Genomic DNA, 27,755 nt, shown 5'->3' with positions numbered 1-27,755 from the left:
TAAGCGTCTACGACTCTTGATCTCAGCTCAGATCTTCATCTCAGGGTCATGAGTTCAAGCCTGGCACTGGGCTCCGTGCTTGGCATTATGCCTACTTAAAAATTAAAAATAAAGGACGCTTGGATGGCTCAATCAGTTAAGCATATGACTTTGGTTCAGGTTATGATCTCACAGTTTGTAGGTTCCAGCACTGTGTCGGGCTCTGAGCTGACAGCTCAGAGCCTAGAGCCTGCTTCAGATCTGTGTCTGCCTATCTCTCTGCCCCTCCCCCGCTCATGTGCTGTCTCTCTCTCTCTGTCTCTCAAAAAATAAACATTAAATAAATAAATAATAAAATCAAGTTAAGTCATTAATCTGTTCCTCTACACAATTGATTTATTTTGAGAACATTATATAAATGTTTGATTCTTATATGTAGGACATAACCCATTGTTCATTATTTTTTGTTAAATCCTATATAGCCTTTTACCTTTTCATTGGTATGTTTCATTAATTTATATGTATGTGACAATAAATATATCTGATCTTCAGTCTAAAAAAAGAGATGAATTGCACAATGTTGAGGCAGAGACAATGAATTATGAAGGCAGCTCAATTACAGTAACACTGGCAACTTTGAAACTGTCTGTACAGTCAATGATTTCCTTTGGGTGCTTTGGCATAACACCACCTGTGGTCTGTGATTCAAGGCTGTGCATTTCTGTGGATAGCATTTAGTACTATGTAGGAAGATGCACAGTCAGAAGATGAAGAGGAGGAAGATGTGAAACTCCCAAATATACCTGGAAAGCGATCTGCCCCTGGAAGTGGTAGTAAAGTTCCACAGAAAAAGGTAAAACTTGTTGCTAGTGAAGATGATGATATGATGGAGAGGAGGAGGAAGAGGATGATAATGATGATGATTTTGATGAGAGAGCTAAAGGGAAAACCCCAGTAAAGAAATCTATATGAAATATTCCAGCCAAAAATGCACAGAAATCAAACCAAGAATGAAAAAACTCAAGATCATTAATACCAAGATCAAAAGGTTACGAATCCTTCAAAAAAACAAGAAAAAAAAAACCTTAAAACACAGAAAGGACCTACTTCCATAGAAGACATTAAATAATGCAAAATGCAAATAAGTTCAGAAAAAGGTGGTTATCTTCCCAAAGTGGAAGCCAAAGTCATCAATTATGAGAAGAATTGCTTTGGATGACTGGCCAGGTGGCATATTCAAGATCTCTGGCAGTGTAGGAAATCTATTTTTTTTAATGTTTATTTATTTTTGAGAGAGGGTGACCACTAGCCAGTGAGGGGCTGAGAGAAGTGGTTACAGAAGATCTGAAGGAGGCTTTGTTCTGACAGCAGTCTGATGCTGGGCTCGAACTCAACTCAAGACCCGTGAGATCATAATCTGAGCCAAAGCCAGCCCCTTAACTGACGGAGTCACCCAGGTGCCCCTGAGGAAGTCTCTTTTTAAACATTTTTTTAAATGTTTATTTATTTTTGACAGAGAGAGAGAGACAGAGCATGAGCGGGGGAGGGGCAGAGACAGAGAGGGAGACACAGAATCCGAAGCAGGCTCCAGGCTCTGAGCCGTCAGGACAGAGCCCAACGCGGGGCTCGAACCCACAGACCGCAAGATCATGACCTGAGCCAAAGTGGGACGCTTAACTGACTGAGCCACCCAGATGCCCCAGGAAGTCTCTTTTTAATAAACTAAACAGTTGTTAAAATTCTCCCATCTTATTTCACTGCTGTGCAAGTTTCTATCTGGCTGTCCTTTTTATGATGCAGAGTGAAAACTTTCCCTACCATGTTTGATAAATGTAGTCCAGGTTCCATTGCCAAGACTGTGTTGTCCAAAATGCCTGTTTAATATTTTTTTAAGTAGGTTTCGCACCCAGTGCAGAGGCCAACGCGGGTCCTGAACCTACAACCCTGAGATCAAGACCCGAGCCAAGATCAAGAGTTGGATGCCTAACTGACTGAGCTATTCAGGCACCCCCAAAATGCCTGTTTAATTTTTAAAGATGGAAGTCCATGCTTTGCTTGGTTTTAAGTATGTATGGAATGTTACAACAGGATATTGTACTAGTGGTGGTCAGACAAATGGAAATGGTGGGAGACAAAAAAATACAGGTGAAATAACTCAGTATTTTAATAAAATAATAAAAATTAAAATGGCCAGGGTGCCTGGGTGGCTCAGACAGTTGAGCGTCCAATTCTTGATTTTGGTTCAGGTCGTGATCCCACCACATGGGATTGGAATTCTCTCCTTGGGATTCTCCCTCTCTCTCTACCCCTCCTCTGCTCTCACTCTCTCTCTCTCTCAAAATAAATAAATACACTTTAAAAAATAATGTAAAATAAAATAAAAATGGCCAAAGATTTGAACCATATGAACATGAAAAGATGCTCAAATCATTAGTCATCAGGGAAACGCAAATTAAATTTGTAGAATACCACTTCAGACCCACTAGAATGGCTATAATTAAAAAGGCAGACAATAATAAGTACTGCCAAGGATGTGAAGATACTAGAACCCTCATACACTGCTGGTGAGAATATTAAATTGTATAGCCACTTTGGAAAACAGTTTGACAATTTCTTTAAAAATTAAACATAATTTTATCATATAAATAAGCAATTCTACTCCTAGGTATCTACCTAAGATAAATGAAAACATATGTCCACACAAAGATTTTAAGCAAATCTTCATAGCAGCATTATTTATAAACAGCTAAAAACTGAGCAGGGGGAATTCAATGTCCATTAACCGGTGAATGGATAAACAAAGTGTGGTATATTCATAGAATGGAATGCTAATCAGCAACAAAAATGAACAACAAAGTACTAAAATATGCTACAACATGGATGAACCTCAAAAACATTAAGCTACATGAAAGAAGCCAGAGGCAAAAAGACTACATGTTATATGATTCTACTTATATTCAATGTCCAGAAAAGGCAAATCTATAAATACTGAAAGTAGATCAGAGGTTTTATGGGGTGAGGGGTGGGTTGGGGAGCCTAGATGGCTCTGTTGGTTGAGTGTCCAACTTCAGCTCAGGTCGTGATCTTGAGGTTCATGAGTTTGAGCCCTGCGTCAGTCTCACTGCTGTCAGTGCAGAATCTGCTTCAGATCCCCCGTCCCCTTCTCTCTCTGCATCTCTCTCTCTCTCTCTCTCTCTCTCTCTCTCTCTCTCTGTCTCTCTCAAAAATAAACATTAAAAAAAAAAAGAACCACTATAGGGTGAGAGGTGAGAAAAGGAATTAAATGCAAACAGGCATGAGAAATCTTTCTGAGGTGATGGAAAATATTCTAAAACTCGAAATTATATGTCAAAAAATGTTGAAAAATTAAGCCAGGGTTAGAAATTTCAGGTGGAAGTAATTTACATATATATGAAATCTGAGATATTGGAATAGGCTGTCCAAGGAAAACAATAGAAAAACCTTAAAATGAGTGCTTTGAGGAGTGTAGTACACAAGCAAACCAGAGAGAAATCAAAAGATTACCTATGGTAGATTGCAAATGTGACCACAATTCTCTGCATCAGGACTCTTATTTCCCCCACTCCCTGTGACCTGCCGTGGCCAAAATAATGTGTGAACAGAGGCACTACATATGTTCAGAGCCTAGACCTCAAGAGGCTTCGCTTATTCCACATCTGGAACCCAAATCTAGCCACAAGTGAACCAACTTGGGTTGCCTTACTGGAAGAGGAGAGACCTGTCGAGGAAAACTGAATGTGCCTGAGGCAGACCAAAGACACAGGAGTTCTGGCTGCAATGAGCCAAGCCTGACTCAGACCAGAACCACTGCCCAGCCAGAGCCCAAACTGTCAATCTCTACCTCCTAGGCACAGAAATAGAAAAGGGGTCAATGAGATTGACTCAGGTCTGGGAATTGTCAAAGTCACTGGTGGCAGAGCAAGTCACTGCAAGAGCAAAGTGAGAATAACAGTAAAAACTTCTTTATACAGTCAGCTAAGGGTCTGTACTGAGCAGAAGGGCAAGTGAAGTTAAGTCAGATAGGCTGAAAGTTAGGAGAGACTGAGACCAGAGGTCTTGATGAAGGTAAGGAAGAAACTCATCAGGAATATGTGATGAAGTACAGAGAAAGGAGGTTGTGTAATCAGAGATATTTCAGAATTCAAGATCTGGGAGTTACAGCAGTTCTAAGACATGATGAAATATGCTCAGGATGGAAAACCTAAGGCTATATATAGACATTTGTCCATTTCATCTTCATTGTCAAGTTGTGTAGAATAAAATTGTATAGAATATTCTCTTAGTCTTTTAATGTCTGTGGGTTCTATAGTTACAAACTCTCTTCCATGTATCACAACAGTGATTTTTGTTTTTCTCTTGATCAGTCTAGCTAGACATTTAAATACTTTGTTGATATTTTCAAAGAACCAACTTTATTTTCTCTGTTGTATGTTTTTTCTCTATTTCATCCATGTCTGCTCTTTCTTATTTCCTTCCTTCTACTTACCTTGTGTTTACTTTGTCCTTTTTATCCCTTAGCTACTTAAAATTGAAAATTTATTAAGATTTTATATCTTTCTTCTTTTCTAATATAAGCAGTTAAAGCTATATGTTTTCCTCTAAGCACTGCTTTGGCTGCATCCCACTATTTTGAGATGTTGTGTTTTCATTACCATTTAGTTCCAAATATTTTATGGCCCAGAATATAGTCTGCCTTTGTGAATGAGTCATGTGAGTATGATGTTCTATAAGTATCAGTTAGTTAATGATAGTAGATGGGGTTAGTAACATCACCTATATTTCTATTGATTTACTCTATGCATATTCCATCAATTGCTGAGAAAAGAATGTTAAAATCATCAAGCATGATTACAAAATTGTCTATTTCTCCCTCTATATTTTTTTAAGATTTTATTTAAGTAATCTCTCCACCCACCATGGGGCTTGAACTTATAACCCTGAGATCAAGAGTCACATGCTCTACTGACTGAGCCAGCCAGGTGCCCCTAAAATTACCTCTAAATTTGCTAATTTTTACTCCATGTATTTTGAGGCTCTATTATTAGATACATACATGATTATGTCTCCCAGAACATTTAGCCCTTTTATCATTATGGAACATCCCTCTTTACCTATCTCTATTTGCCTTGATACCTATTTCATCTGATATTAATATGGCCACTGTGACGTTCTTTTCATTATCATATGCATCATTTATTTTTTCCATCCATTCACTCTCAATCTAACTGGGTCTTTAAGTAAATCTCTTATAAACAGCATACAATCAGATCTTACTATGTATCTATTCTGATAATCTGTCTCTTAGTTGGAGTGTTTAGCCCACTAATATTTAATGCAACTATTAATATGGATTTAGGTCTAACATTTTATATTTTATTTTCAGCCTGTCCTCTCTGTTTTTTTGTTCCTTTGTTTCTTCACTCCTTCCTTCTTTGGATCATTTGGATATCTTTTAGGATTCAATTTGGGTTTATCCATCAGATTTGCATTGTTTTTTATTGGTTATTCTGTGAATTATAATGTGCATTCTTAACTTTTCACTCTACTTAGAGTTAATATGCCCCTTAATATAAAATGTAGAAATGTTACAATCATATAGGGAGTCCATTTACTCCCCTGTACTGGTCTATACTATATTGTCAAATCTCTATATATACATCATACATCCCCCAATACAATGTTACAATTCATGCTCTAAACAATGTATTTCAAAGAAATTAAGAGAAATGAAATAGTATTATATATTTGGTATTTCTGATCTGATGCTCTTTATTCAAATTTAGCACCACATTTCTCAAAACTAGTTGAGCAGAGATTACCAAACCACATTTGGTCCTCATGTGGCATGAACGCATAAATTACACATTAAAACTGCCCTAATCTTTTCCCTTAAGATCATGACAGTTAAAACAATACCACCTGAGGGGTACCTGGGTGGCTCAGTCGGTTGGGCAGCCGACTTCAGCTCAGGTCATGATCTCACAGTTCGTGGGTTCGAGCCCCGTGTTGGGCTCTGTGCTGACAGCTCAGAGCCTGGAGCCTGCTTTGGATTCTGTGTCTCCCTCTCTCTCTGCCTCTTCCCCACTCATGCTCTGTGTCTCTTGAAAATAAATAAATGTTAAAAAAAAAATACCACTTGACACCAATGTGATTATAAACAAAACATAAAATTCTGGCACTGGAACTGAGTGACAATACTGGTGATAAGGTATATTGATTACAAGACAATTCAGAATATACTTACATTGACTTTTCATTCTATAAATTGGAGTAAAAACATTAAATATTAAAATTTTTGCTCAAAACTCCCACATCAAAGTATGCAAATCCCTTCAATAACAAACAAAAATGTCAGGGAATATTTTCAATTCATTTTTAAAAGTGCCTGAATCTGTATTTTCAAAGTAAACACACGATGTTAACTAAGGCATAACTATCTGAAATAAAAAATGAAAATCATTTAAAAAAATGAAAACCATATATTTCTCTTTAAGTAAAATGAATATTTGGAAATACAAGAATATTTGGAAATATTCCAAATATTCCAAATACAGGAATATTTGGAAAGTTACAGAATCCATGAAAATTGAGAGTTAAACTGACTTTAGAAAACATCAAATATTCAATCATTTAGCAAACATTTACTGAGCTTTAGTCTGTGCCAGACAGTTAGCTAAGAACTAGGGACTTAACACTACCCTCAAGATACTCAAAATCTTGCAGAAGAGACAAACAAAAAACCTCAATTACTATTATGAAGAGGGAGCTAGGAAAGTTTCTCAAAGCAATGACTTATGAACTAAATTTTTAAGGAAAGCCAGAAGTTAGCCTTTCGTGCCTGAGTATTTTTGTTTTTATTGGCAGTGAGTGGGCAATGAGAGGAATGGAAGAGAAAGAGAGGCTTTCTCAGCTGGAAATAATATGGACAAAAACAATAATCCTAAAAGGTCATGGTCTGTTTCAAGAATTGTAACTGTAGACAAATGGTTAGAATAGAACTATCACAAGGACATCAGTATAGGGATCATTTTGATGTTATATTAAGAAAGTTGAACTTGGGAGGCACCTGGGTGGCTCAGTCAGTTAACCATCTGATTTCAGCTCAGGTCACGATCTCACAGTTCATGAGTTCGAGCCCCATGTTGGGCTCTGTGCTGACAGTGTGGAGCCTGGAGACTGCTTCAGATTGTGTGTGTGTGCGTGTGTGTGTGTGTGTGTGTGTGTGTGTGTCAAAAATAAATAACAATTAAAAAAAAAAAGAAATAAAGAAAGTCGAACTTGGGGCTCCTAGCTGGCTCAGTCTGTGGAATATGCAACTCTTGATCTCAGGACTGTAAGCTCAAGAGCCACACTGGGTGCAGAGATTACTTAAAAATAAAAAATAAACCTAAAAAAAAGTTGAATTACCTTGAAGGAAGTGGGAAGCCACTGAAAGATATTAAATAGAAGAGGAATATGGCTTATCCAACCTTCCTCCCTTGACTACCTCTACTACAGAAACTAGGAAAAATAAAAGCTCATATCCCAAGCTTTCCTTTCAGATGGACTCTGACGCAGTTCTGACCTGTGAAGTGTAAGAAAAAACTTAATGTGAAAGGCTTCTGGCAAAAATTTTGATCCTGATGAACATCCTTCCTGTCCCTTCCTCTCCCTTCCTTGAATTTGGCCATGATGTCTGGAGCCATGCTAGCCATCCTGCAACCATGAAGCTCAAGCAAAGGCTGCAGCATCTCCAGACTTCTTGCTATGAGAGAATACAAATTCCTGTTTATTAATAATCCATTTTTATGTTGGGATTACTTGAATAAGATTGTCTCCCTGACTAAAAAAAAATTTAAGAATTTGTATTTGAGAATGATCCTTATTAAATTAGTGTGTATGGACTGGGGATGAGGAGGCAGGGAGGCTGCTCTGGAGGCTTATTATAGGGCCTGAACTAAGGTAACCATAGTGGATGTAGTAAAGGAGGCATGGACTCCAGAGAGATTTAAAAGAGGACAGGATAGACAGGAAGGGATCTGTCATATCTTCCAGATTTCTAGTTTGAGCAGCTGCAGAGGGTAGGGGTGAGGGTAGTGCCACTCTTCAAAACAGTGGCAGTTAGGGTTTGGGACTGCTGAGTTCACTGTTCAGTTTGAGATACCTATGGTATCTCCACGTGAAAATGAGGGAAGAGTCGTTGACTGTCTGTATCTGGAGGTCAAGAGTGAAGTCTGAATTTGAGGTACAGATTTCAGAGTAACCATTATATGTAAGTAAACTAGAACAGTAAGTATGGCTAGATCCTGCAAGGAGAGTTTGAATAGGGCAGGCAAAACTAAGGCCCCACACATCTATTAAGATAAAAAAGTAGGTTAGTTGTGGCTTAGGGCTGGGGGATGGAACTAGGAAGGGGGAGTGGGGAGTGACTGCTTACAGGTATGGAGTTTCTTCTGATGGTAATAAAAGTGTTCTAAAAGTAAACTGTGTGATGGTCGCATAACCTTGCAGATACACTAAAACCCACTGGCTGAAATATTTAACAATTTGGAAATCATTGATGAGCTAACAATGAGTGATATTTTTTGTTTATTTATTTTTTTATTATTATTTTATTATTATTTATTTATTTTGAGGGAGAAAGAGAGCATGAGCAGGGGAAGGGCAGAGAGAGAAGTAGAGAGAGAATCCCAAGCAGGCTCCATGCTCAGCACACAGAGCCCAATGCAGGGGCTCTCTCTCGTGACTGTGATATCATGACCGTGAGATTATGACCTGAGCCAAAATCAAGAGTCAGATGCTTAACCAACTGAACTACGCAGGTGCCCCAAGAGTAAGTGATTTTTAGTAGCAGTGGCAGAAGCCAGATTACACAAAGTTGAGGAATAAATGAGAGTTGAGGAACAGAAGGTGACAAAGAATCTTTTTCAGGAAATGTTTCTTGCCAAGAGAAGAGCTGGTGGTATAGGGAGGTTTGTATTGTTTTCAAAAGGCAACACAGGGGCTCCTGGGTGGCTCAGTCACTTAAGTGACTGCCTCTTGATTTCAGCTCAGGTCATGACCTCATGGTTCATGAGATCAAGCCCAGTGCCGGACTCCCTCGTGCCGAGCATGAAGCCTGCTTGGGATGATCTCTCTCTCTCTCTCTCTCTGTCCTCCCCCCCACCCTCGCTCATGCTCTCTCTCTCCCTCAAAATAAATAAATAAACTTAAAAACAAAAAAGGCAGTACAAATGATCCTTATGTGTTAAGGAAAGGAGCCTACAAAGGGGAAGCAAAAGAAGTTAACAGAGGAGGGGATGATTCATGGACCAACATCCCCCAAGAGCTAGGAAGAAAAGGAACTCACCACATAAGCATGAAATACTAGAAAGGAGGACAGATGGGTTGTCTATCGGACTAGGAGGAAAGTTTAAGATATACTTTGTTTGTAGGAGCCAAAAAGTTTATTGCTTGATGGCACTGATATTCTCTGTGAGTTAGGAGGAGACAAAAGTCACAGGCTGAGGGTGAAGGAGTAAGCTTGAGGATTTAAGGAGGACATAAACACTTAGAATAATTCCTATGGGAGACATATTTGCAAGGAAGAAGTTTAAAAGCAGAGACATATTTCGAATACTTTAAAAAACTGTAATATATTTCAAAAGCTGTTCAAAATGGGCTTGTACATAACAAATTACCTGCAAGTTTATTATACTTGGCATTAGGATTTGTAATGACCACACTGAACACATGAGCAGGATGTCACAAATTCCCGGACATATGGTATCTGCAGTTAAGATACAACCCAGTGATACTTGAGCACTGGACCTGAAAAACGTTTATCCTGCAAAAGTGCAGCTTCTGGGTGACCAGAAAAGCCCATACCCACTCATTTTCCCAGGCCCTCTGCAGCAGTGGACATGGACTGAGCATACAAAAACAAAAAAACAAAAAAACAGTGATAGGGCTGTTTTGCTATAGTTGCTGGGAAAGAAATCAAAAAGTGATTTTTTTGCTTCTCTTGAGAGGGCTCATAGCAGGTGCCTTCCTAAAGTGTTCAAACAAAATAATGTCATGTCAAAGTCCTTTGCTAACTGTCAAGTAATATGCAAAAAATATTGTTATTGTAGCTGGCATCCACTTATATTTCTACCTCTACACTTCTTTTTGCAATCTCAGGAACCCTTTTTTCTAATCATATTAGCATATTCTGAGCTCTGAAAAGAGGCACATGCCTTCCTAAATCTTTGCCTATCCTCACGTGTTCTGCTGGGGGATTGCTCTCATTTTCTCTCTGTCTTGCCAGATACTACCCAACCTGAATGCTTCAGTGTAAATATCACCGCCTCCTGCAAGGCCTTTCTGATCACCCTAGCTAGAAGCAGTCATTTCACCAGGACGATTCCAACCATTCCTTTTCTATACATAATTTGTTCCTTGGTATTTTTGTTAATTATATCTTTATCTTCATCTGCCTTAATCTCCTAGAAGGCAGGAATCATGTTTTACATGATGCCTTTTTAGCATGATGCTTTGCACATAGCAGAAACATGGCCTATTACTTCTGGAGGAGCTTCAGATATCATCTTCATGTTACCAGTGAACACCAAGTCTAAGTCTCAGAGATACTAAGAGACTTGACCAAGATCACCCAGTTAGTGGCACAGCTGGAACCCCAAATCAGGATTTTAAACTCTACGCTTACCTTCCTTTCTTTAAACCAATACTTGTTGTTAGCCTAGTTCTATTTTGTAATCCAAATCTCAAAAAAGAGTCACTCTTGAGCCTTAAGATTAGACAAAGATTCAAACTTCTCTGGAAAAGCTTTTGTTACAACTTTTATCTAGATGCATTTAACTGGCTTGGATTGCAAGGGGGAAAAAATGGGTTTCTATTCTTTCTCCTTTTTTTTTCTTTTAGCATTCTGTTTGGTTGCCATGTAGCTAATATAAGGGTAAATTATATGGTAGTGGTGACTCTGGCATAATAAAGCTCTGTGAACAGGGTGAATTTGTCTTTTTTTACAAATGTATTGGCTGTACTTGTACACCCTAGCCTTTGATGCTCTTGCCACATTTGTGATTCATAGTTGGAAACAGCACAGCAGTTCAGTTACCGTAACAGAAGAAACCAGCAACTATACAATTTCAGCACTGATATTGGAAATGACCTAGAAGCAATCGTCAAGGACAGGGCTATACCTCAGACCTTCGGTTAGCCCTACTATCTAACGTCACCCTTGGTACAGAACAAAAATGTAAATGTATTTATTTTGAAAATAACTGAGTGAAGCTAAATTAATACCATATCATGTGTAGACTTCAATTTATGACTGATTTAATTAGTATAAATTAATTTAGACCTAGAATTTAATTCTAAGCAAAGAATTTATTTATAAAGATAATCCAATTTAAAAGAGAGCTAAATAATAAACTATCACTTTCTCTAATTCACTAAATTGGGTAATTCTCAATGAAATACACAAGTTTAACGAGAAGCTATGAAATATGGTTATTTTGCTGACTATTCTTGCACAGTTTGTTAAAGGAACACTCTGAGAACATAATGAGGCCAAGAGAGTTTGTGTGGACTATCCTTTCATCTACGATAACTTGGATAATCATTGGAAGTCTAAAGGATTTACCTAATTCAGCTTTGTAAGAAATTCACTCAATTTAGCTTGTCTCTTTCATTGAGAATGTTGAGCATATTATTCTCTGAGCTATGAGTGACACAGTTAAACACCATAGGGCAGACAAAATGTAGCCAGGGAGTTCTTGTCTTACTCAGTACTTATCTTGCTATGTGACTCTTTGAGAACTGCTTAGCTTGAGTTAACTCTTTTGGTTCCTTAACCTGAAACGGGAAGTGAAGATATTTACTCAAATCCTGATAGACACACAACACACTCGTCCCCTTCCTTATATGAAACAAGGCTCCCCTTATTCCACTGAGCTGATGAATAGGGATCATTTACCACTGTTCACTCCGGGTATTCTCAAAGGGCATTATAATTGTCTTCATCCTATTGAAGTACTCCCAAGGCTCTTTCTTGAAATCTCATGGTACCTCAATTACCCGTATCACTTTCTGAAATTTCCTTAAAATCAGGATTGTCACTGCCTGATTTTTACCACCGGAATCCAGTGTAACAGTTAACCATTGTGTAAAGTCACAGCATAAAACATTATAAATCCTCAGGAAAAGTACACTTCTTAGATGTTCAGATTGAATACTTGGGTTTCTAAACTGTGTCCTACTTCAATGTGAAATCACTTCTCTTCATTTGCTATGAAAACAAAAACTACACAAGTTCTTTATATTCAGACATAAAACACACATTTCTATCTATCTTATTGGGTCTTTATATCTGTCGGTAAGTTGGAGTTATAGTGTTCAGACCTTGCTGGCTGGTTTAATAATTTCACATTTTCATATACTATTGTTAAAATTTAGAGGACTGTTGGGGCATCTGGATGCCTCAGTCAGTTGAGCATCTGACTTCAGCTGAGGTCATGATCTTCTAGTTCATCAGTTCAAGCCCCACATCAGGTTCACTGCTATCAGCACAGAGCCTGCTTCAGATCCTCTGTCCCCCTCTCTCTGTCCCTTCTCCACTTGAGCTCTCTCTCTCTCTCTCTCTCTCTCTCTCTCAAAAATAAATAAACATTTAAGAAAAATTTAGAGGACTATTAAGGCAGTAAAGATGAATTTGCAAGTGTTGGTAGATGGTTACACTTCCAAAACATCTTATAAACACCTATGTTATTTAGTTGTAGCTTCATGAGGAAGAAATTAACTTCATGTTGAAGAAATTTGTTTATTATATACTTTGTGAGAAAAACAAAGCTGGAGCTCCTCGGGTGAGGCATGTGACTTTCTTCACAAAGCAAAGTGGGTCTTGATGCCATGGTTTTCCCCTCTGGACAAGTATGACTATCTGGGAAGGAACATCCTAAAATTTCCTGTCCAGTTGGACTCCTTCCTGAGCATGTAGGTAGCAGAAGCAATAACCTCTGCCAAGCAAAGCAGCACAGGGCTAACAAACTTCTTCACATGTTCAAGGGCTTTCCCAAAGCTCTTTCACATTTCCAAATGAGTCAGCATATCCTAAACTCATTTTCCTTATTTGACCACAATGGAAATGCTGAAAGTGAATTATCTACTTACTGAGATTGGAATGAAGAAGGCACTAAGTTCTTAGTTCAGTATGATTATGACTGGTCAAAAACTCAAAACATTTTCTTTGAGAAATATTTTGCAGCAGCTACTGCTAAAAAGCAACAAGAATATCCATTATGCTACTCAAATTCTAATTTTTTGAAAAGCTGGAATCCAAAAAATTCAGAGGTATTTCTCCAGGAGAAAATCCTGCAAGAAATGGCATTTTGATAAAAAGGGAGTAAAAAAAAAAAATAATTCCCAATGTTTTCCTTAAAGGAAAATGTTTTATTTGTGGTAAGCATAAAACAGTGAAAAAATGTGGCACTCTTATGCACTTGGGATGTTCACATAACTTTCTTTGAGTAGTTTACCAAAGAAACTTGGTACAGAAAGACACACAGATAGCCCATCAACAAATTAAGCTAATACTGTATTTAATTTCCTGAGAAAAAAACATTCTAACCAAATTCATTTTGTTATAATTAGTGACTTACATTTTTAATACAAACTCCAGGGCAATTTTAAAAGCTGGAAAGAGATTCAGCAAATATTGAATTCCAAGCAATATCCTGAGAATGTGCATTTTTTTTTTCTGCCCAACTCTGGGTTCTATTTGCCAATTTATGAGAACTGGCACACACTGAGAAATTTTTTTATTCATTCAATAAATATTTATTAAGAACCCACTATATACCAGGCAGTGGGGATACAGCCCTGAAAGGAGAGACATGGTTCATGTCCTCAAAGAGTTCATATGCTGGCAGATTAGGCAAATATGAAGTATAGACAAGATGTCAAATTGGATTAGGAATTGTGTGAAATGAGTTAAAGCATTAAACAACTGTCCCCAGCTTTCCTAACCAAATGCAAGCACAGGATAAATGCTTAACTGAGAGATAACTAAACAAGACATAGTCCCATAGCATTTTTTCATTTGTGTTTTAGCTAAAATGCCTAATGGTAAATAAAGTAATTCATAACAGGATTATTGTGGTTCTATCACTTACTTGTATGGAGCTGGTAATCTCTTCTTAAAATAAAAATCCTAAATTTTGATGTTTGCACCCTGACCATTATTTATTTTTGTCACATCTAAATGAGTTATTCTATTTAATTAAGCAGATATTCAAAAATGTTGCTTCATAACAGAGTTTATGTTGTTTCCTTTAAGTTTGAATTAATTAGTTGAATTAAGACTTCATTTAAATTGTGCAAAGATTTTTATTTTTACACATTTTTAAATTCAATTTTATAACCTGTAATGGTAGCTACCCGTTACTGAATATTTACTATGAGCTAAGTGGGTTGTTTTTTGGTTTTTTTTTTTTTTAACATAATTACTTGTAAATTTCCCCTCCCACTGTAACCCTGCAAGGTACTATTTTACAGATAGGGAAACTGAGATGCTGAGAAGTTAAGAGAGTTTTCCAGAACCACACAGCTAGTTAGTGAAAAGACAGAAATGGAACCTCTTGATTATCTGACTGGTTAATTTATTCTCTTAAGTATCCTAAATTGAGAAGAGAGTTCTCACCCACCCTCCAGGGCTACGTGCAGTGGGATTACTCACTGTGCAACATTATAGTGATGTTGTAATAATTCAATTAAAGCTTTCAAGCAACCAGAGTCCAAGAAAACATCTATGGTGCAATAAAACATCTGATTAACTAGTGAAACGAAATGTGAAATAACGTCTCAGGTAAATAGCAAGTAAATGGAGGGTGTCTAACTACCAAGTCTTTGCTAAAATGAGTAAACCAGAGCAAGCATCGTTACTAGTAACCTCCAAGCCTGGCTGTGTGAAACTCTCCTAAAAAGAGGGAAAATTGTCTCACACTAAGTAGGGGGTTGGCCTGGAAATTCATAAAGGAATGCTGGGCCTGGGAGAGCTTGTGCTTTTCGTTTTGTCCTACCTTCAGTGGGGCTGGTCCTATAACAGCCCCACCTAATCACTGCACCCACATCACCTGCTCACGTAGGGATGGTCCGCATTCGGAGAGCAAAGACCAGCGCACGGGATCAGATAAGGCCGGATCACAACCACCGTCCTTTGCAAAAAGCATCAGATGGCCCGAATAAAACATGGGCAGCTTTATGAGTGAGTAAGAATGTACACTGGAAAGACTAAAATGAAATGCATATGGATCAAATTGCTCTGCACCAACCTCCTAAGAGCTCCCCTCTGTCGTTGGCTCTCCAAGGGAACCACCACAGCCAGCTCACAGCACCCAGACAGCTTCCACCCGCAAATTACATATTGTAAACGAAACTGAGATCCACCCCGTGGCGAAGTTTCCTAAGGTCTGTAGCGCTTTTAAGGGCCGTCTTTCTCCCTCCGGTACAGTGGCTCCACCACACAAGAAATCCGCTAACACCGCCGGTTCGGCGGGCACCAACGGTGGGGAATCGCTTAAAAAGAAACGTCACTTTAGGCTTGGGGGCAGCATGCTCGCCATTCAATGCCCTGCTGGTTTCTTAACACGCATATGATTAATATTGGTACTCAGGAAAGAGAACTTCTTCTGACCTTGAGCGTGCGCGCTAAATAAATTACCTCAGAACGAAAGTGGTGGGATCTCATAACAGCATCTGGGGAGAAAAGAGAAAAACGAGACTTCATTTAACTCCTTGCTCTTCACCTGCCGAGTTACTAAGGACTTACCTGAGGGACAAGGGTCGGGAAGACACATCCCGGACGCCTTAAATTCAGTGGGGACATACTACAGGGCGGGGAGGTTACTAGGCCATCGATCTCTAGGTGAGTTCTCCGCGAGAAGTTTCAGGGAAAGTTCTGGGAGAGTTGGGGAGCCCCGAACTCTCCGTGCCTTACTTTCTTACCCCTAAGCTCCAGCGATGGATGGGTGGAGGGAGGCTGCCGCAGCCCCGGATTCCGCTCCAATTACCCTTAGGGCTCTAGCAAACTGCCGCTAAGAACTGGCGTCGGTGCCTCCTCCCCTCCCAGCTCTGGGCATCACCGTGGGTATCCCAACAGAGACCGGAGGAAGGCGGTGAGGGCAAAAAGGGCAAGCAAAGAACGTTATATACATAAACGTACTCAGCTTGCGAAGTGGGCAGCGATGGGGGTAGGGACCGCAGCGCTGAAGGGAGAGAGAACCCCGCTTCACTCTCCAAATCGGCTTAAATGTTCCTCCTAGCCCGAAAGAAAGCCGTCGCGGCGTGTCTTACCTCGGCTCCTTGAACGACCCGAAAAGACCGATTTCATCGGATGCCTCCCTTTCTGGAGCCTGCGGTGCCAGCAGCAGAAGAAGACGATGGTGGCGATGGTGCCCAGCAGAAGCAACAAGAGGAAGAGGGCACATTGGATGCTGTAGGGTCTCAGCAAGACGAGGAAAGCCGCGGCGATCATGGTGCGGGCGAGGCGGGGGCGGCTCGGCGGCGGGGCTGGAGGGCGGCGGCACAGGCACCCGCGCCGGGCGCACCACGGAGCGGCGGGCACGGGCGAGCGCGGCTCAGCGCGTCATGCCCGGCGCTCGCGGCCCCGCGCCCAGCCCAATGGCTGCGCACCCCGCGCCAGCCGCGCTATGCGAGTGATCCAGGGCTGCGGGGAGCGCTTGCCATGACTCAGCAGACGGCGACGAGGCAGGGACTTGGCGGCGGGGAGCCTCCCCCCTCTCTCCCCAGGCGCCCCCGCCCCCGTCCGTGCGCAGCCCCCGGGCGCAGCCCCGCCAGGGACGCGGCGGGCTGGGAGGAGCAGCACTGCCGCCGCGGCCACCCGGGTCCCGCGCATCGTCTTGCGGCCGCCGCCGGCCTCGGCATCCCACAAGCCGGGCGCACGTGGGTCGGGGCGGGGACTCGGCGCCCGGGCTGCGGCGGCGGCGGCGGCGGCGGCGGCCCGCGGGGGGCGGGAATGGGGCGCCGCGGCGGGGGCTCGCCTGATGACATCACGGCCGGGCTGCGGCAACGCGGGCGCGCGGACATGGCTGCGGCGGCTTCGGCGGCGGCCGCGGGCTGCGCCCGGGCCTGAGCGCCCAGCGCCCTCCCGCGGGGCCGCCCGCCAGTCCGCGCGGTCCGCGGGTGCACAGATCGCGCGCCTCTCCGCTCCCCGACACCGGGGCTTCCACCTATCCAGCCTCCCTGGGCCGAACTGCTGGGGAGCCCGGCGACAGGGGGCGCCAAGGAGCCAGGGGGAAAACCGTGAGGCGCTGGCGGGAGCCTGCAGGCGGTGCTACCCCCACCTCCCACCTCCCCGCGCCCCGCCCCGAGGTTGGGGCTTTGGAGGATGCAGCCGGGTGAGCTATTGCTTGCGGGGGGTTCCTCGCACGCTGAAGCGTGAATGCCGGGAAGGGCCTTCCCTGGGAATTGGGGTTTTCCAAGAACGGGAGGCCCACCCTCTCCAAGCCTCTCTAAAGTGGGAGCGCTCCCCGGTAGAACGCTCCGGTCTGCAGACGTGAACTGTGACACCCCCAATCTAGGTGCTATTTCGGAGCCGAGAAACGGGCACTTCCATGCATTTACCGTCAAGCCCTGACTCATCTAGTGCGTTTGGAGAGAGAGGCAATTTAAGATTTAGGGACCTGGCAGATAAAGGAAGTTGGAGATTGGCTTGTAAATATTTTGAGGAGAAATATTTCAGGGAGTGTGAGGAAATAATGATCTGTCACACTCAAAATGAACACATTCCCTCCGGCCCCCTCCCCTTTCTTCATAACCAGCAAAAAGTATATTGTTGATGCCGGGAGATTTTACAGTGGTCGCTGGTGCAATGCCAACGCAGAAGGTGTGGCGGGAGCGCTGCAGTGTGCCTTTCTGCGGACAGCCACCGCCACCTGGCCCGGACGCCGCTGCGGCTGCAGTCTGCGGCATCGGTTGGCCTTGGCAGGCCCAGCGCTCGCTATACCGCGTTAAGCTGCACCCTAGGCAATGCAGGCGTTTCCTGTGGGGGGCTGTTTTTAACTTGTTTTATTTACCCGCATAAGGCAACTGCAATTATAGTGACATAAAGTAACATATTACTGCATTTGTGGAGTTTCTAATAACTACAAAGGTGGACTCTTACTTTGGAACATTTGAGACACTGAAGAAATTGTCATAGAAAAGTAATTTGTAAAATTCTGAAAAGCATTCAAACAATAGATGACAATACTTAAGTTTTATTTGCGTGTAGGAATTTAAAATCAGTATTGTTTTCTAACTATACAAAATCAACAGTGCAACTCTGCATAAAAGCTTAACCATTGATGTTCTTAAGGCCTAGAACACGTTACCATGTGTAAGCATTAAAGGAAATTCCAAAAGGCATTGGCTAATGCATTTCCTAAATGCCAGATTCATAAACGTGGGAAACCACGGATTAAATGTTCTTATGTACAACATGTTTCCTAAAACAAAATAAACAGTCAAGTTGTTGACATGTTGTATCACATTCGGTCTTTTGGGTTTGAAGATGCAAGGACCTTGCTTGCAGATGCTGTATAAGATGCTGTATATGGGAATGTTGAACGTCAGAGAATAGGCTATATACTACAAGTCAGGAGGATAGGCTTCAGAGGCCCCCGGCACTCGCGGTCTGACAGGTAGGATAGCCTCATGTTCACATTGCTCAAAGGTCTCCTGATACCGCAGCCCACTGCAGTGAGAGATTGTACTCCTGTCCATTGTGCAGAAGTATTGAAGACTGTCCACAATGTGTGGCACATCAGGAAAGGAAGAATTCTGTACTGCATTGACTCCCAGTGGCCCGGTAGAGTAATTTAAAACAACAACAAAAATGAACTAACCTTTTGCAAACATTGGGAGAAATGACTAATAGAATTTAGAAAGGTCAGTTTTACTTTGATACTTCTCACTGACTAAAATTTGTGAGTGAGCTAAAATGGTCTAAATATCCTTGAAACATGTCTAAGACCACAAACACAGCATAGTAACCAATTTGCTCCAAACTCTGCATTTTTAACAACAAAAAGCAACTAAATAGCAATTATGGTTTTCTGAGCTATTACTTTAGCACAATTGTTATCATCCTGTGTCTTGCTGCAGCCATTTATAAGTTTCAAGTATACACAAGAACATCATTTATCTCTCTTGGCAGACAAATGCTTTAACTGCGTGCAGTAGGATTATAGATATTTCTTTTTAGATGCATTTGTGTCTGTTCTTTACATCAGTTACCTCAAGGATACTAATAATAAGGAAACCAGATCATTGATAGAATTTAGTATTTAGGTTCCATTGTTTTCTGATTTGTTGCTAATTTATCATTTCCATCTCCAAATAATGGCATGTTATTAATTGCTTCTTTCTGTGTGTTTATGTAATGCTAATGCATTGTGGAATTTAATAAATATTAAATTAGCCAATCAATCCTTTTTGGAAGTTAATTTAATAGAATTCATATATTTTCTTTCTGCTAGGTTTTCATTACAAAGAATAATTGACATTGTATCAAAGTAACAAAAAGATTAAGGTTTGTCGGTAGGAATGGAGGAGGAAGGTCCTTGGTCAATGTTTCATATGAAGAAATGAGCAATCAAGATGGAAAAGTATATATAATATTTTGACTTTTTATGATAGTGAGTTAGCATGGTCACCCAAGAAAAGACAAATGAGTTGATAAAAATAGGAGTGTTTGGTGTCAGGAATGTAGAAGATGACCTATCACGCAGCCCTTCTTCCCTTTGGATTCTCAGCCAAATTGGATTGAGAACACACATGAGGAACCAAAAGGAAACAAAAATATTAACTTTATTCAGAGTAAAGTCAGATTGAAGAACATGGCTTAGATTCAAGGCCAAAATGAGATATCTTATTTCTTTTCTCCTAACTCTGCACACCCATCCAGTCACAGCTGAAGAACTACAGGCCTTCCCAACGCTAGGGCACTAGGATTCTACTTCTTACCAGGAGACCAGAGGCCAAAAAGAGTGTGACACTCTCCCAGTCATGAGGTTTGCAGCATTAGTGAACAAGAGACAGGACCATATGTGAGAAGGAGACCTTTCATATATCAACTGGAAGGCCCTCCTCAACTTCACCCATCACTGAGTCATTTGCCTCCCAAAGTAAGAGTGAGTAACGGACTTTAATAAAGATAGAAGCTCTGTGGTACTTCTCTAAGAGATGGGAAGTTGTGGCACAAATTCCTAATTCATGGGTCAGGAGAAGCATCAGGAAGAAAAGGAGGCTCCACCCTAAGCTTTGTGGTGACCAACTTAGAGAAAGGGAGGAATGAAGATGACTCAACCTTTGAGCTAGGGTGGTAGGACAATTCTGTAGGAAAAGAGGACAAACTGAATCTTAGACCCATTGAGAGAGAGGCACCAGAATGTCCATGTAAAATTATACAACAAGCCCACGGAAACATGGGTAGAAAAGTCAGAACCGGAGACAGACTGGGAGTCATGAACATGAATTATAGTTGAGGTCATGATGGACAAAAAGACTAAGGAAGAGGAACTAGGAAACCAGAACTTTGGAACCAGAACTTTGGAGACAACTTTCATTTGTGGACTGCAGAGGACAGCAGAAGGCAAGTCCACGGAAGCCAGAGTAGGAAGTGTTCCAATTTAGTGGCACACTAGAACAGAGGCACAAATGGGAGGGGAAGGTGTGCAAGGACTGAGGACTGGTGATGAGGTGACCTTCCAGAGTACTGATTCATTGGGGTGGGAGAGGTTAAAACCAAACATCAACATGTTGAAGAGGGAGTAGGAGGTGAAAACAGTAGAGAACCTCTGTCCACAATCTTTGGAGAAATTTAACCCTAAAACTTAAATTCTAACTCTAAAAGTTAATTCATCTAAAAGGGACAAGTAGAGAGACCTGGATTAAAGCCTGAGTAATGGTTTTTTGGTTTTTGTTTGTTTTTTGTTTTGTTTGGTTTGGTTTGGTTTCTGTTTTGTTTTTTTGGTCAGAATAGGGGTACCTAAACAAGTTTCCAGGGAACCTGAGAAATGGAACCAACAGAGGGAGGGGAAATTGAGAGTTAAAGAGAGGAGGGAAGAAGGCATTCTTCTGGCCAGGTGTGGTTTAGCTGTTTCTTTTAACTTACCTGCAGTCTTCTCCCCACCCCCACCCCCATGGGTTCTTTCTGCTCTCCAGCTGCTTTTGACTCTGCAGTTAACACTCACCCTGACTGGTTAGGATGGCTCCCTGCCCATGGTCTCCTCCCCACCATCCCTGACTACTAACACTCAAACTAGGAGAGTGATTTTTTTTTTTTAGACAAAGATAAGGAATGTCTTGGAATGTAGCCCAGGTTATCTGTAAGCTTTTATTACAACTTAAATGGAAGTGAGTGTATTACCCAACTGATAATCACACAATGACACTACATAAAAATATGACCCCTTTGGAAACAAAAAGTGTAGGTAAGAATGGCTCTAGCAACAAAGTTTTAGAAATGGATCTTATTGAGTTTGGACTGGTGAAGCTTTTCACTCTCAGAATTTAAGTGGCATAGGAGAGCCTTGGTGGCTCAGTCAGTGAGTGTCTGACTTAGGCTCAAGTTATAATCTCACAGTTTGTGGGTCTGAGCCCCATGTGGGGCTCTGTGCTGACACCTCAGAGCCTGGAGCCTGCTTTGGGTTCTGTGTCTCCCTCTCTCTCTGCCCTTCCCCTTCCTGTGCGTGCTCTCTCTCTCTCTCTCTCTCTCAAAAATAAATAAACATTCTTTAAAATTAAAAAAAGAATTTAAATGACATAAAAGGAAAATTGAGAGGTATCTGAGGCAATGTGTTGTATCACCTATTTATTCACAAATGGCTTTTCATGACAGAGTGAGACCAAGACCTGTGCCAACAAAGCACATGTTCTTGTGTTGAAAGGTAAAGGAGCTTCATTATCTAGAAGAACCTACATCATCTAATGTAATCTTGGAGGCAATTTCTAGCCACCAGAACCAAGGGAGCCATCATGTGGGTGGATGTCTTTTTAAAATTTGTGTTTATGAAGGAAAAATGATTATTTGCAGTAATATCCAATATTATTTTCAGTACATGGGAAAGGACTCATCTTGCCATAATAAAAACTTTTGAAATAACTTACAGGCATCATTGTAAGAGAAAATATTTCAAGTGACTCATTCCAAATTGTTCTTGTGACATTTTAGGAATTTTAGAGACTAATTAGGATTTATTGTCCTGTGGGTTACAGAATCTAGAATAATGCTGTTGGGGCATGGGGGGAAAGTTATTTTTTGTGAACATTACAGATTTCTCAAAAAAAAGTCTACGGAGTCTGAGAGTTTTTTTAAAAATGTCAGTGTAATTGAATTCATCTACTCTAGAATGCTTTGCAGACAGTTTTTGGAAAGTAATCATTTATTATCCACAAGCAAATAGAATTCATTTATGTAGTTTCTAACATTGAGTGTGGGATTAGTCATGCAGCAAAATACTAAGTCATTTGGCCAGAAAATTTACTCATAGTTGTATGAACTGCCAATGGAAAATTTGAGAGCTGTTCATAAATCAAATTATAAAGCTCTTAGAGTTATAAATCACTGAGCAGCATTGTTCATTACTATTCAGAGAGTGTAAAATATTTCCACCATTTCTAAGTAAGGGCAATTTACAAAGCAAGTTTGAAAGCTGAAGTTAGTGCCTTCGAGTTCCAAGGTAAGGCTTGTCATATAAGTTACAAGCATTTGTACTGCATTCTCAAGTAAAAGAAGAAAAAAAGATAGGAGGTTTATAGTTGCATAGTAAATATGCAATGATAAAATCTTTTCAAATGTTATTTATTTTTGAGACAGAGAGAGAAAGGGAGGGGGGGAGGGAGGGAGAGATAGTGAGGGAAGGACAGAGAGAGAGAGAGGGAGACACAGAATCTAAAGCAGGCTCCAGGCTCTGAGCTGTCAGGCTCTGTGCTGACAGCTCAGAGCCTGTCAGCACAGAGCCTGACACAGGGCTCAAACTCAGGAACCATGAGATCATGACCTGAGCCGAAGTAGGTCACTTAACCAACTGAGCCACCCAGGTGCCTTGAGATGAATAAAATCTTGACTAATGTTTCTGCATAAAATCCCATATTATCTTAATGAAATGATAGCAACATTTCCAGCTAAATTTCCTCCATTTCTTATAATAATATTTTGTAGCCTTTTTGCATTAAATATTTTGTGCTAATAGATTTATATGCTAATTCATCAGCATGCTGATAGCCTGAAAGAATAATGTCACTAAGCAGAGGTAACAAATATCCCAAGAAGAACAGAGAACTTTTTTTTTCATTTTTTTTTATTTTTAAATTTTATTTAAATCCAAGCTAGTTAACATATAATGTAGTATTGGTTTCAGGAGTAGAATTTAATGATTCGTCACTTACATATAACACCCAGTGCTCATCCAAACAAGTGCCCTCCTTAATGCCCATCACCCATTTAGCCCATCCCCCACCCACCTCCCCTCCAGCAACCCTCAGTTTGTTCTCTGTATTTAAGAGTCTCTTACGGTTTGCCTCCTTCACTTTTTATCTTATTTTTCCTTTCCTTCCCCTATGTTCATCTGTTTCATTTCTTAAATTCCACATATGCGTGAATCATATGATACTTATCTTTCTCTGAGTGACTTATTTCATGTAGCATAATACACTCTAGAAGAACAGAGAATTTTAATGAGTAACTGATGATTAGAAAAACTGTTTTCAGTGACACACAATTCCACAGGTTATTGAAATTATCCCAATATAATGACATCCCACAGATCTAGAACAGAAAGAAAAGTATATCTTAAAATGTCTTGATTAACCTCGACACACTTTCTGGAGTAAAATAGGGAAACAAAACAGCAAACACACCATATTAGAATATAGTAAAGTTTGCATTTCAATGAAGAAAGCCAAGAAACTAAAGCCTGTTCTTGCTGGTCCTATCTGCTGCAGGAGTTCTTAATCTGGAATTCATAAACAGACTTCTAGGGTCCTGAAATTATGCATAAAAATGTGGGTCCCTTTTAGGGACCATGATCCATAGTTTTCATCAGGTTCTTAAAGAATTATTGAGGAGAGAGAGATGAGAGATAGAAAGAGAAAGGAAGGAAGGGAGGGAAGAAGGGGAGGGAGGGGAGAGAGGAAGGAAGAGAGAGGGAGGGAGAGAGAGAGAATCATCAGAACCATACAGATACCACGTTTCTGCAGTATCAAATGATTCTCTCGTTTCATCGACATTAGCATCACCTAAGTACCTCCCCTGAGACTGGGAGAAGTGTCATAAACACTGTCAGTCTAGGATGAGTTGAGGAAACTCTCAACTCTAACCTATAAAATTTCAGGGACATCTCCCAAATGCAGGCAAATGCTGTCCACCCTGAGACTAACTGGACATGATCTGCTGTGAGTTTCCTGTCCTCTTACAACTTTGAACAGGTTAGGAAAGAGGCAAGTGAGTTCCCTAAGGTAATTTTCATTGAGATGCCAGTTCTAACACTGAAAGGGAAGACTGGGTTAACTATCTAGGACCACTTCCATAGACCTCTATCATGGAAAGAAGGGCTAACTTGATTCCTGAGCTGTCTTCAGGCCAGTTAAGTATCCCAATTTATAGCTAGATGTTTGGATAGATAAGTCTATTCTGAGCCAAAAACACTGGTCCTAAAATTTAGTTCTGAGCTCAGGGTCTGCAAGGATCTCCATAGTCTTAAGGCTTAAAAGAAAGGCAGAAGGACTTAGTATCCAGCTCCCCGAAACTACTCCTAGACATCCTGGTGAATGTAGCAATTACTCTTACTAAATCCTGCCTCAACCCACAATCTTTGAGGCTTTTCAACATTCTTCCTTCTGTGGAAACTTGGTAACTAGGGCCCTCAATCCAACAAGGATAATCCTTCATTTGGTATAGAAGACTGCCTGTCCATACCAAGCACTCAGCTCCATCTACTCCTACGTCTAGCTTCCCACATTTGCCATGCTTATGAACTTTGACTCCCCTGCCCCCCCAACATCACCATATTTTCAGAACACTTGGCCCCAATGTCTCATCACTGTGATCCCATTCTGCCACATCACGAGGCTGGTTATTTCATCATTTGACTTTCTCATTCCAGTGGACAGGCCCAGTTTCCAGGGGTGTTCTGATCTCTCAGGTTCTATTTCCTCCAGGTTCCCTTCTGACCCTCTAGACTGTGAAGGGTTTAGTGACACAACATTTATGTGTTCCACACAGACTTTGAACTGATGCCATTACTTACTTAAGTGTCCCAGCCCGCTCTGAGTCTAGCAGGCACTATTCTTTGCAAGTAAGCACAATTGCTTTTTGTGTCCATTTGAAACAAGGCAGGAATCCACCTTGAGAAGACACGATAGGACTGCAGTTAGTGTACCAGACCCCCTGGTGGTCTGCCTTCTGTGAGCTGTTGAAGTCTGGGTTTCAGTGCCTGGATTAAGAGACACCACCAGCAGCACCCTGGGAGTTGGTTGGTCCAATCTTATTCATCTGTCCCTCTCACTCAATCAAAGGGCATGAGACAACATGTCCTGGACTTTTGCATTACTGAATGGCTGTCCTGGGGTGGACAACCAAGTTGTTTTAGTAAGTAGCTAATACTTCTGCTAAATGTTTCTTTACATACATTTACTCATTTAATCTTCACAGCAACAATGGATAGGTACTACTCATCTGTATTTTATAGATAAGGACTTTGAGGCATAGAGAACAGAATTTCCACCAAGATCATACAGCCAGCAAGTGCCATGATTCTCCAGCACTTCAAAAACCATATGGTTTCTGTTGCATGCTTTTCATTTACACTGCCTCCCTGCCCACTGCAGCCCCTCCCCTGAAGGAATTCCTCCCAGTTAGGTTTGGGAAGCTACCCTTTCTCTCATCTGACTGTCCTTAGGCTAACCCAACTCAGATGAATGAGGGCCAGCCAGATACTCCAGCAGTATATCAGCTGTTTCCCAGCACATAAGAGATCTTCTCCTCCCCTTTGAGGGATTTTCCTAGAGTACTTCCTCTATCCTTCAGTCTAGCAAGACTTCTTTTATTGAAAATTACCATTTCATTGCCCCATCATTGGGTAAATTCAAACCAGCACCTCCAGGAAGCTAAACAGGCTTGGGGGGCCAAGCAGAGTCCCACTTTGGAAAAGGGCCTCTATTAGAGACCATCTTTCTGTCTTTCATAAAAGGGGCACCTGTTTGGCTCAGTGGGTGGAGCATGTGACTCTTGGGTCTTGAGTTTAAGCCCCACATTGGCTGTGGAGCCTACTTTAAAAAAGGGAGTGGGATTGGTCTAATAATTTTTCTTTATACTTTTAAGTAAGATTGTGGTTTGTCTTATATAGTTCATAGGCATCCAAGTTAATTAACTATGTTTCTTAATGCCTCCCCCACTGCTGCCCCTTGTAAGCCACCACTCACCAAACACACACACACTATATGTGTAATCTAAGCTGTATGAAGAGGATCTGGGTCTTTTTCCTTCAATTAAGAATCAAAATGCTACTATTAATAAACTAAACTAAATTAATAAATTAATAAATATGCTATTAATATACCTAACATACAGTCTCATAATGGTGTTATGAGACATAATACTGTTATTGTCCCCTTTTCACAGATGGGGAAACAGGCACAGACATGTGACATGGTTAGTAAGTATTGGATCTATGGTTATGGATCCAGACAGTTTGATTGATACCAGGTCCTGTGTTTGTGACCACTTATGTGACACTGCTTTATTATCTAATATATTTAGAAGAGATTCAGACTGGAAAACTCTCTCAAATGACATACGTAGCAAGACTTTACCTCTACCAAAAAAAAAAAAAAACACAGAAAAAGGTATTTCAGTCAGCTTTCTATCCTTTGGTAGGAGGATGTTTAGTCTTCCCCCTCTTGCTGTGAATAGGATGAACATCTTCCTGAGGTTCTGTCCCCCCTTGACTGTTTGAGCAATTTCTCTACTGGAATTCAGAATCCTGGATTCACAACATTATCCCAAAATGCCACCACCATTGAGCCTCCTGTTCCTCTCAATCTTTGACACTCTTGAACCTTGAAGTTGACTTCCACACTTTGAACTCACTGTACCCATCTACCCTTCCTTGCTTTTATATAGCTCTCTAGACTTTAGCTGGATTGAGTAGATCCATTCCATTTCCTTGGGCTTCCTTCTTTGATCAATACTTGCATTCTCCACCCTTAACTAACTTCCTAGTCCTGACTTGCCCTATGGCTGCCCACACCCAGGTTTGGCAATACAAGTAACAGAGATGACATGGCCCTTTATATTTCCTTCCCTTTTTATCATTCTATGGATTTATTGATAGAAAAATACTATAAGTTGTAAAGACAGATGAATGCATTTTTCTAATGACCTATACATAGGAGGTAGGGAAATAACTTAATAAAAAGTGTGAAATGTAGGTGATCATTTTTTTAATTTTAATGTTGCTTTAACATGGTATGAAAAAATATTAGGATGAGAAAGTTATTGGTAGCAGATGAGGGGGCAAACCACTTAAGGTGATTTATTAAGTAAATTATCTCAAGTATATGACTCAGCATATTAATTATGTTTAGACCTCAACTTTTGAGACCATAAAAGTAAAAAATTAATAGAGACATTGTAAATGCTAACCAGTTATTTCATTAATATATGATATAATATAGGGTATAATGGGGCAGATATTTCAAAGAGAAATTACTTTGTCCTTTCATGTTATAATTGA

At 40.8% G+C, this 27,755-nt stretch overlaps 1 protein-coding gene across 4 annotated transcripts in view; it reads right to left on the bottom strand.

Moving 5' to 3' along the window:
* DST (dystonin) overlaps nucleotides 1-16,492 on the bottom strand; it is a 496,498-nt gene extending 480,006 nt beyond the window's left edge. For 3 of the 4 annotated variants that reach the window (XM_047102584.1, XM_047102586.1, XM_047102591.1), the window contains exons 1-2: nucleotides 16,312-16,492; nucleotides 15,680-15,714 (exon numbers count right to left, since the gene is read on the bottom strand). In XM_047102584.1, the coding sequence (XP_046958540.1) occupies nucleotides 15,680-15,714; nucleotides 16,312-16,492 (216 nt within the window). Of the gene's footprint in view, nucleotides 1-15,652; nucleotides 15,715-16,311 lie in introns of all 4 variants that reach the window. The other variant, XM_047102585.1, reaches the window with a different exon arrangement.
* Between the last annotated feature and the right edge of the window lie 11,263 nt (nucleotides 16,493-27,755).

Source organism: Lynx rufus, unplaced genomic scaffold (assembly GCF_022079265.1).
Source record: "Lynx rufus isolate CCGP_SWC_20201006 ecotype Redwood Valley unplaced genomic scaffold, mLynRuf1.p SCAF_6, whole genome shotgun sequence".
NCBI classification, from domain to species: Eukaryota; Metazoa; Chordata; class Mammalia; order Carnivora; family Felidae; genus Lynx; species Lynx rufus.
Note: the sequence above shows the minus strand (reverse complement) of the source record. Positions and strands in the feature narration are given on the sequence as shown.